The 11,108-nt window shown below is 30.5% G+C and overlaps 1 protein-coding gene across 6 annotated transcripts in view; it reads left to right on the forward strand.

Moving 5' to 3' along the window:
- The window catches only part of LOC129918179 (beta-glucuronidase), a 37,812-nt gene extending 31,967 nt beyond the window's left edge, over positions 1–5,845 (forward strand). For all 6 annotated transcript variants that reach the window (XM_055998557.1, XM_055998555.1, XM_055998554.1 and 3 more), the window contains 5 exons: positions 4,649–4,792; positions 4,861–4,945; positions 5,012–5,188; positions 5,255–5,393; positions 5,449–5,845. In XM_055998557.1, coding sequence (XP_055854532.1) covers positions 4,649–4,792; positions 4,861–4,945; positions 5,012–5,188; positions 5,255–5,393; positions 5,449–5,645 — 742 coding nt within the window. In that variant the 3' untranslated portion in view covers positions 5,646–5,845. The remainder of the gene's footprint in view (positions 1–4,648; positions 4,793–4,860; positions 4,946–5,011; positions 5,189–5,254; positions 5,394–5,448) is intronic.
- The last annotated feature ends 5,263 nt before the right edge of the window (positions 5,846–11,108 follow it).

The following is an 11,108-nucleotide window of genomic DNA, read 5'->3' on the forward strand; positions in this document are numbered from 1 at the left end:
AAAACAACTGTTATCAGTCGTGAAGAATCTGCCTTACCTACAAAAAACTGAGCATACAACAGGGTTGTTGTTGAGGCATGAAACGTCGAAATCTTATTGTTTTTCTTTTTTAAAACCTAGCACGCAATTTTCAAGTCTCCAAAGTCAATCCAGCGAACAATAACGAAAAAATACCATCGAGTATTATGTCAAAGTAATAATAAAAATACAAATAAAAAAATTCAAGAAAAAATATCAGACAATAAGTTCGCAGACCGAGAATAGGTATGTACATTTTAGCTCCCATACAAATTAAGGGCCAGTAGTTGTATATTTAATCCGTGGATCAGCGACTTTTATCTTCTGAAATCGATAGTAAAGCCTAGTACGCAGCTGAAGCGAAGCGAAATTTTTCATACAAAAATTCGATAGCGAAATCTTGAACGAAATTAAATTTGTTTTATTTTTACTTTAAAACTTATTTTCTGATGTTTTTTCTTGAATTTTTTTATTTGTATTTTTAGAGCCAATTTTTCAATCTTCTAATAAACAGTCAGTTAACTGTTCGACGAATAAAGTTATTAGGCTCATAAACAATCAGATAAAAACATTGAATTTTTCAATCAAGAATAATTTATTCTACAGAATAACAAAAAAAAATTTTCAATTTCAAAAATATTTAAAATTAAACGTCATTTTTATTCATGATTGTTTTTGTTTTCTTGTTTTCCACTGTATTTTTTTCAAAATTCTTTCAAAACAGCTTTGACAACTGGCACAATATATTTATTGAGATTATTCCTTAGAATAATTTTATTCGTCTCTGAAAGAAGCAGATAGATTTATTCTTAGGAATAAGCTATATCTGCCTGTTGAAAAATTGATTTTTTCTCTATCCTTAGGAATAAGTACTAACTGACTGTTTAACTGACTATTGAAAAATTGGCCCTTAGTCCAGTAATTTTAGGTTTTATCTGCGGAAAATTCCTACTGGGCTGAATTTTGGTATACAGCTTAAAGCCTAGTACGCAGATCGCACTAAAATTTATCTTTCATACAAATTTCCTCCAAAGATAAATTTTATCGAGGATTTTTAGCCAGGTAGTACGCAGTTCACGCGCTAAATTCGAATTCTCATCTACTACTTTAGCAAAAAGTCTCCACTCAATTTAGCTCGCGAAATAATGCTCAGCGCATTTTTTCACAGATAAAGCCCAGTACGCAGATCGCGCTAAACTAAATTTTATCTCTACAATTTTTATCTCTACACGCGTTCGCTAAAAGCCAAGATAAATTAAAATTTAAAAATAACGGCTGAATCACAGTTTCATTTCCTTATACCAGCTTACATTCAATATTACATTACATATTTTTTTTACCGGCAGAATACCTTTTTACGCTCTCATTTTGTTTTATTCCTCTTCTTTTATATATTCCAAGGTTTTTTTGCCTCTTACTCCTCGCAGCAACAACAACAACCACAAAAATGTCAAAATTTATCTGTGAAAAAATGCGCTGAGCATTATTTCGCGAGCTTAATTGAGTGGAGACTTTTTGCAAAAGTAGTAGATGAGAATTCGAATTTAGCGCGTGAACTGCGTACTACCTGGCTAAAAATCCTCGCTAAAATTTATCTTTGGAGGAAATATGTATGAAAGATAAATTTTAGCGCGATCTGCGTACTAGGCTTAAATTTAGACATTTTTGTGGTTGTTGTTGTTGCTGGAAGGAATAAGAGACAAAAACAACCTTGGAATATATAAAAGAAGAGGAATAAAACAAAATGAGAGCGAAAAAAGATATTCTGCAGGTAAAAAAAATATGTAAAGTTATATTGAATGTAAAGCTGGTATAAGTAAATGAAACTGTGATCCAGCCGTTATTTTTAAATTTAAATTTATCTTGGCTTTTATCGAACGCGTGTAGAGATAAAAATTGTCGAGATAAAATTTAGTTTAGCGCGATCTGCGTACTGGGCTTAATGACGGCTTTGTTATGAAGATGTGAAAAATCGACATTTATCGTGTCCGCGTTAAGAGTTATAGGGATCAAAAGGTCACGAAAAGTTTTTTGCAAATATCTCGCGATTGATCGGAGGTCATCAGAGGTTATATAAAAATTGATGGTCGTGAAATTATCTAAAACATATGTATGTCCAGCTAATTTTTCTGTAAGATGAACCGTTTCGCGAGTAAAGCACAGAGAAGGTGACTAGATTGCACTCACATACGAAAAAATACATATTTTTGGTTTATTTTGCTCGATTTTTGAGGTTTTTATCGAAGTAGCTTAAATTTTTTTTAGTTTCATTAACTTATCTTATTACGTAAATACGGATTAACTAAAAAAAATAAAAATGTACACATTGGGATAAAAAATATTATGCAAAAGGGGGAACCACGTTTTTTTGAAATTTTGTGTTTCCCTTTTTTGTACAATAAGTGCCTTCATTATTAAGAACACACTTTTTAAACATGGTTGGTTTTGAGCTTGGTATAAGCCTTAAAATACCATTAAGCTTTTTCAGAAGCTAATTTTGTACTGCTATAAGGTATTCTGCAACTTTTCTCTTGAGAAGCTCCAAACGACATTTTCCATGGAATTCATGTTTGGAAAATTGATAACAAACTCAAAACTAAAATTGAACCATGTTTAAAAAGTGTTTTCTTAATAATGAAGGCACTTATTGTACAAAAAAGGGAAACATACAACATTTCCAAAAAACGTGATTCCCCCTTTTGCATAATATTTTTTATCCCAATGTGTACATTTTTATTTTTTTTTAGTTAACCCGTATTTACGTAATAAGATAAGTTAATAAAACTAAAAAAATTTAAGCTACTTCGATAAAAACCTCAAAAATCGAGCAAAATAAACCAAAAATATGTATTTTTTCGTATGTGAGTTCAATCTAGTCACCTTCTCTGCGCTCTACTCGCGAAACGGTTCATCTTACAGAAAAATGTTCTGGACATAGTTGTAGATAATTTCACGACCATCAATTTTTATACAACCTCTGATGTCCTTCGATCAATAGGTCGCGAGATATTTGCAAAAAACTTTTCGTGACCTTTTGATCCCTATAACTCTTAACGCGGACACGATATCAATGTCGATTTTTCACATCTTCATAACAAAGCCGTCATTAAGCTGTATACCAAAATTCAGCCCAGTAGGAATTTTTCCGCAGATTGGGATTAAAAATGACTAAAATTACTGGGCTATTTAACAATTTTTACTTTGCTGTTTTAACAAATAAATCCTCACAAAATCGGGCTATCTTCACCTTGTGAGGTAATTGGGACTTGTGAGGTATCAGTGAGGTTGGCGAGAATAAGACTTCCTGTAAGGCTTAATACACTGTTCGAGCTGAACTCAATTTTATCTCTACAATTTGTATCTCTACACGCATTTGCTAAAGCATATTATATACTCCGGTGAAGTGAACGTGAATACATCGCAACTTGTGAACAATTGAAATTCATCGCTGGTAAACAGTTCAAATTTAATTATCTCATGAACACTCACACAATGAACAAAATACACACATTCTGTTTTTTCTTCAATTTTCAAATTTATTTGTTCGAAAAAAATATATAGGAAGCATAGATATACTCATGCTAAAATTCAAAATTTTAATAGCTTCCCCTTTGTGAAAGAGATTCCCGTACATTTTGCACTTGAACTACTTCACTGGTCGTGAAGCAAAACTCTCCAATTTTTTCTACACGAAGGTTCACAAAGATGTTCACGGGTGAACGAAAAATACAAATTTGTATGGCTTCACGACTTGCTTCACAAGCATGTACTAGGCTTAAAAGCCTAGGGTCGAATTACGGCACACGTTCGTTAGCGTATGGTCGTATTATGTCTCTATCTTTTTCTACTAATTAAATAGAGACAGCAATAGTCAAAACGTAAATCGCAATTGTTTACCGTGATTCGACCCCTGGCTAAATTTAGAAGTTTGAAATTCATCGCTGATACAAACTTCAACATATGGGAGCTAAAATTTATACTATATAAAATAAATACTAGGCTGCAAAATGCAAAGCAATTCCCAATGTGTTTTTGATGTGGGCTATGTTAAAGTTTTAGTGCCTGAACTTCAAAATATCACAGAAACACGGATATTATTAGAATATTTCAAATAAACAAAAAATTCTGATTAAACTTTTTTGTTTTTTTGTTTTCGTTTTTTTCCAAATTTCTCATAAACAAATTTTTGTATTATAATTCAATTTATAAGTTCAAGTGACCTCAACTCCAATATAAAATATTAAAATAATTTTATTAATTTTGAATTATTTTTTTCTTCGTTATATTATAATTTCAAAAAACATTTGATTTAAAAACAAAATTAAGTTTTTGATTATAAAAAATAAATTTTTTGAAAACGCATGATTTTTTTTAAATGACGTTTTCAAGTGTTGATTAGTATATTCGTAAAAATGAAAAACTAACTATTTTTTTTTAATGTTAGAAAATGTGTATAGGTTCATAAAAAATATTTTTTTTTTTAATGCTCTGACGATTGTTTTTATTAAAATTCCCTTGTAACATACAAGTAAATCATTTAAAACGTTGTTTAAGTAATTATAACAACAAATTTTGTATAGATTCATATTCACTATTTCTTATTGTTTAATCTGTTTTTTTTTTTTTTCAGAAACTACAGCCAAGCTCTTTTGGACAAGCACAAATCTTCTATGGATCAATTGATTCATCGTGATCGCAATCATGCTAGCGTTGTAATGTGGTCAATTGCCAATGAACCCAGAACTAGTCAATTTCATGCAGATTCTTATTTCGAGTAAGATGAAATCATTCTAAATATTTCTGCCCTTAAGACTTTACACAACAATCTTTTCTTTTGCTTAGATTTGTTGCCAATTTCACAAGATCCCTAGATCGCACCCGCCCAGTAACTGCTGCCATTGCAGTTCCTAATACAGATGACAAAGCTGTTAGTTTAGGAAACTCTCTCTTCACTATTATATGAATATAATTTTATTTATAATTCTTCTTTTAGGCCAAACATTTAGATATAATAAGTTTTAATCGTTATAACGGCTGGTATTCAAATGCCGGTCGATTGGACATGATCACCAGCCGAGTGGTCAATGAGGCTGTGGCATGGAACAAGAAACACAATAAACCAGTTCTCATGTCAGAATACGGAGCCGATACAGTCGAAGGCTTACATTTCGTAAGGAAGATTCTATCAAGAGCTAACCGCTATAGATTCTAATTAAACCAATTTTACTTCTTTTAGCTGCCGTCTTATGTATGGTCAGAAGAATACCAAGCCGAGTTATTTTCTCGACACTTTAGAGCCTTCGATATTCTGCGTAAGAAGTCTTGGTTCATTGGGGAGTTCGTGTGGAATTTTGCCGATTTCAAAACAGCACAAAGTAAATAATCAAATAGTCTCTAAAAATTTGATTCAACTAACAAATTTATTTCCAGCTGTAACACGGGTGGGTGGAAACAAAAAAGGTGTCTTCACACGCAACCGTCAGCCCAAGTCTGCCGCTCATCTGCTGAGGAAGCGTTACTTTGCTCTCGGCCAGGAAGTGGATCAATGTACTTTCCCAGAAGATCTGTTTATCTACATTACAGATAGTACAGCGAGTAGTAAAACACACGATTCCACCGATTTGTAATTAGCATAAAAAGCATTTAAGACAACAAAACTAAAAGGTTTCATGAGGAAGACGAGTAACAACTACACACCAAACGAGAAACTAGGATTAATGTACATAATTTTATTTTTTCTTTAGTTCATAAGTTCCATTCGCCAAGACTTTACTATTGTAACAATATTGCGATATAAATAAAAAAAAAGAGGTTTTGTATAATCATAGCCGGGTGTTGTTTATTTTTTCTTGTTTAATTTCAGTGACTCTCCTTATATTTATTGTTATCATCTTCATCAGGCCTTTAAACAAAAATATTAAGTAATTAATAAACTATCTGTATGTATCAAATTTGAAAAAAACTTACAAATACAAACAATGTTTGTTGAAACAAACGATTTATAATTTTTACAAAAAAAAAAAAAAAAAACGAAACAATTTAGAGCGAAATTCAGAGTCGTCACTCAAGTAAAATTTTTTCTCAAGCACAAGTCTGAGATTGACTTTCTGAGTGTTCGCTTAAGCATTTACTTCAAAATGTCCTCGGTTAAAATTCATAAGCTAAATGTTAAAAAACCCTTAGGTTTTCTTAAAGTAATGAGTTTGAGTTGCTGAAGTGGGCCAAACGCAAGAGCAAAAATGTTCAGTTGAGTACAATTTTTACTTGAGTGACGACTCTGAATTCCGCTTTTAAAATGAAAACAAACTCAAGATATAGTGGTATGAAAATATAATGTAAGGAAGTTTTAATTCTTTGCTAAGACCATCGCAATCAGATCCTTGGTTAGCAACATTCTCGTTCCTTTTTATGTGAAGCATTTCTAAAAGCATGTTGTTCTTGTTGCAAGATTATTACATTATCTATAGTTTCACTTTGAGCAATGCATAGGTAGTGCCTTTTTTTGTGAGTTTCCGGTTTTCAAATCTGATTTGTGTCCAGCGATTCTATTTTTAAGTTTTTGTTTCTATGTTCCAATATAAGCATTTGAACAAGAATTATTATTTCCACCTAAAAAACAGTTTATCTGGCGTACCACGTCCGATTTCTCTTCCTTTTTTGTAACGTCTTTAAATTTAGTCAAGAGATTTGTCTTGAGTGTATTAAAAGATTTAAATGCTATCTTTACCATTTCCTTATCTCTTATTGGAGTATTTGCTAGCCATTTAGAAAGTTGTTGAAAATACAATAAAACATGAAATGATTTTGATTTTTAACGACCAAGACATCTAATGTCGAATTCCTTTTAACCACTTGCAGTCGCTACAAAATTCGCTACTAAATTCGATATTTTTTTGCTGTATAGGAAATCAAAAAAAGGTAGCGATCTCATTTTGTGACTGTATTTGTGTCCAAGTGACCGATGAAAAACAAACGAATATACAAAACGACTTCATAGTAAAAACAAAACTACGTAAAAGTTGTTTATTTTGTTCACTAAAAATGATTTCTATTTCAGAAATAAACAAAAAAATTTGGTTTAACAGATACTATCAGCCTTATTGTGATTTACAAGACAACTATCAATCGATAGTTGATAAATACTCAAATTTGGGATTTTCAAACCTTATTTATAGGAAAACTGGTCAACCTTTTAATGAAATTTTGTAATTAGATTTCATTAAATAACGGTTAGGACCATTCTCTGGTTTCAAAAATTTTCGTAATTAAGTAAAAAGATATCGAAATTTAATTTTTATTAACTCCATCGATTGATAGTTGCATATCGCAATAAGGCTGTATATTAATAACTTCTACTAATAGATCTTCCATTACGATGTCTGCCAATGAAAACATCTTGTTTTTTCTTATAAATTTGCTTGTTAAATTTTAAATAATTACTATCTACGATTAAAGATTGCAATACCGGGATGATTTTCCGATCCCGGGATTGGAGATTTAAAAAATTCAATCCCGAGATAGTCCCAGGATTTGAAAATTATTTTCAGACTCAACTTTGGAGGCAAAAAAAAAAAACAAGTTTTATGCATTAATTTTTATTATTAACAACGGACAGAGAACAAAAAAAATAATATTCTTCATAAAAACAAACAAAACAAGTAAAACAAAAACAATATTGCTTTAAACAAAAACTAAAAAAAATTCCTAACGGAATAAACTATACAGGGTGTCCCGTAGAAAATGGATAAGCCTAAAATGGCTTATAGGTGCACTTTTGACTGTTCTGAAACCGAATAGAAAAAGTTTCTATCGCAACCAGTTTCGAAAATATTAGCTTTTTTTCGTTCAGTGTACTTTAAATTTCATCATCTTACGTTTTCTTTAACCACAACCACGAATGAATGAATTTTATAAATTTCTTATTTTTATAATTTTCTAAAATAATTGGGTCACTACATAAGAAGTTAAAAGTTTTTACAACTGTTGCATCTTTTCTTTAAACAAATTTTGAAATTAGTTTTTCGATGCAAAATGTAAAAAAAAATATTTTATGAAAATTTTCAAACACCTGTAGTATAAAAAAAATCCATAGGAACGTAGGTGGCCAACTTTTTTAAAAATATGCGCGTCCAAAGGGGATTGCAGAATGGTTAAAGTTTTTATCAAATCTAGAGTTACTAGGAAGTTATTGGTACCAAAGTGCAAAAAAAGCCTATTAATTTAATAAATTATTTTAACTGTAAAATCTTAAGTTTTTCACATTGCTGCCTAAAATGCATGGATTCCATCAGTTTTTTTAATCAGTCATATTTTACAATAATTCTTCTTACACATAACTATTAAAAAAGCGTTATAACCGTTGAACAATGGCTATAAAATAAATAATTTAACTTTTTTTTAATGCAAAGTAGAAAAAAAAATATTTGTTTGCTCAGTTTAAGCATGGGCATACAATTGTGCATCGGGACAGCTTGTTTTGAGTTTTGACTTCTTAATGATCTCGTTTTAAAGAAAAATTGAGATTTTCGGTCCCGTTGGCCCAATGCAACCTCATCGAAAATGTTGCAATGTTTTCGAATTTTTGTTCAATTCCCAATGTTATTGGGCTACGAAAAACATCCAATATTTGTTAGATGCAATTTAATTTACAGTTAATCAGCCCTATCGGCAATCTCACATGAGAAATTTCCCCGGGAGTAGGTTTTCTCTCCCGGGAATTTTTCTCCTTATCGGCAATCTCCATCGGAATTTCGTTTTCGGGAAAGAAGTACAGCCAACTTAACAAAACAAAAAAACCTTGGAACACATGTCTTCGAAAATTTTGACAACTCTAATTTGATTGTATTTAGTGCACAAAAACAATTAAAATGTTGAATAGCCAATATATATATAATTTTTTTCTTTGGTGTTGATTTGTGGATTTTTATTCAATAATTTTTTTTATTTTTTGCCCATTAGTTTTGTGTTTTTAATTTTAATTAAAGAATCAATCAATAAAGTTTTTTAAGCTTTGTTTTTTTTTTTTGACATGATAAACAAATAACTGAAATAAATTGAGGCATTCCACATAATTTGATCATTTCTTCGACCAAAGCAGCAAACTAATGCTCTCGGAATGGTCTCCTTTAGTTCTATGCTTTTCTTTTAAGGTTTTCTTATATTTTATTTTTGTCTACTATTTTGCGTTATCCAGTTGCAATATCATTTGCTTTTTGTTGGATTAAGGAAGTTAATAATTTAATATTTTTAACAGAATATTTTGAAAGAAAAACACGTACATTTTGGCTTCAAAATATCTGTTCCCCATAAAAAATATGATAGAAATACTTCGGGGGAGAAACTTCATTCCGGATAGGTATTTTTGTGTGGGAATTTTTTCCTAGGAAATTTTTCCATTCAAAAAGTATTGCCGATACCGATTTTTCGGAATAGAGAAATTTTTCCAGGGAAATTGTATTGCCGATAGGGCTGAATATGGTGAGCCACTTCTTATTTTATCTTTTAAACTGGTTATAAGCGAATTAGCAAACAAATATTTTTTTTCTACTTTGAATTAAAAAAAAAGTTACATTATTTTTTTATAGCCATTGTTCAACGGTTATAACACTTATTTTTAGTAGTTATGTGTAAGAAGAATTATTGTAAAATATGACTGATTAAAAAAACTAATGGAATCCATGCATTTGAGGCAGCAATGTGAAAAACTTAAGATTTTACAGTTAAAATAATTTATTAAATTAATAGGCTTTTTTTGCACTTTGGTACCAATAACTTCCTAGTAACTCTAGATTTGATAAAAACTTTTACCATTCTGCAATCCCCTTTGGACGCGCATATTTTTAAAAAAGTTGGCCACCTACGTTCCTATGGATTTTTTTTATACTACAGGTGTTTGAAAATTTTCATAAAATATTTTTTTTTACATTTTGCATCGAAAAACTAATTTCAAAATTTTTTTAAAGAAAAGATGCAACAGTTGTAAAAACTTTTAACTTCTTATGTAGTGAGCCAATTATTGTAGAAAATTATAAAAATAAGAAATTTATAAAATTCATTCATTCGTGGTTGTGGTTAAAGAAAACGTAAGATGATGAAATTTAAAGTACACTGAATGAAAAAAAGCTAATATTTTCGAAACTGGTTGCGATAGAAACTTTTTCTATTCGGTTTCAGAACAGTCAAAAGTGCACCTATCAGCCATTTTAGGCTTATCCATTTTCTACCGGACACCCTGTATATTCTAAAAATTAATTCATAATTAATTCAGTCTATAGGTTTAGTTACGAAGTAATTAAAAAATAAATAAATATTAAATTAAATTGGAATTATTTTTATAATAAAATCGAATAAAAAGCAAAGGATCCAATGTTTTGGCTGCAAGTCTGCTTCTAAATTTGGTTCCAAAACTTGCAGCTGCAGAAAATGCACGCTCGGGTTTAATACTCGTTGGAGGGATGGACATATTTATGTGCCTGCTCTAAGTATTTTCCTCTTATCCCGTCTTCAAAAAGCAGCATCCCTCTTTTGAAAGTTTCATCAGCCGCTTCTATATTTTGGTGGGGTTCTATGTTTTTGAGACTATTTTTTACTTCATTTTCTAATTCTTCGCAGCTAGATGGAACAGCAACAGGTTCAGTTTCATGAATATAGTCATCGTTGACAGCACCCACGCGTTTTAAAATTGATGTAGTTTGCTTTATTAATGTTATTTTGTTGGGACTTGAAAATAAATTTCTTACTTCTGGGCTTGAGTTTTCGAAAATTACTTTTTAGTAATTTAGTAGTTTAGCCACCAATCCTTAAAATCCCGTGATTTTCCGGATCAAAAAATGGGCCGGGATCCCGAATCCCGGTATTGCAATCTCTATGCACGATACATAAACTTTAGATTTTAAGAAAATTATCTTTTTCAATTTTTGTGTGTTCTTGAATAATGTAAAAAATTATAAATTATTTTTCTTTTACCAAATATCGTTTCTATTTATAAATTTTCAAGTTTGTTATTTAGTTTTTTTTTTTTTTTTTTAAATTAAAGTAAAATAAAAATGAATTTAAGTCTACATTGTAAGTCTACATCAAAAAGACGTTTC

Source organism: Episyrphus balteatus, chromosome 4, assembly GCF_945859705.1.
Source record: "Episyrphus balteatus chromosome 4, idEpiBalt1.1, whole genome shotgun sequence".
Lineage (NCBI taxonomy): Eukaryota > Metazoa > Arthropoda > Insecta > Diptera > Syrphidae > Episyrphus > Episyrphus balteatus.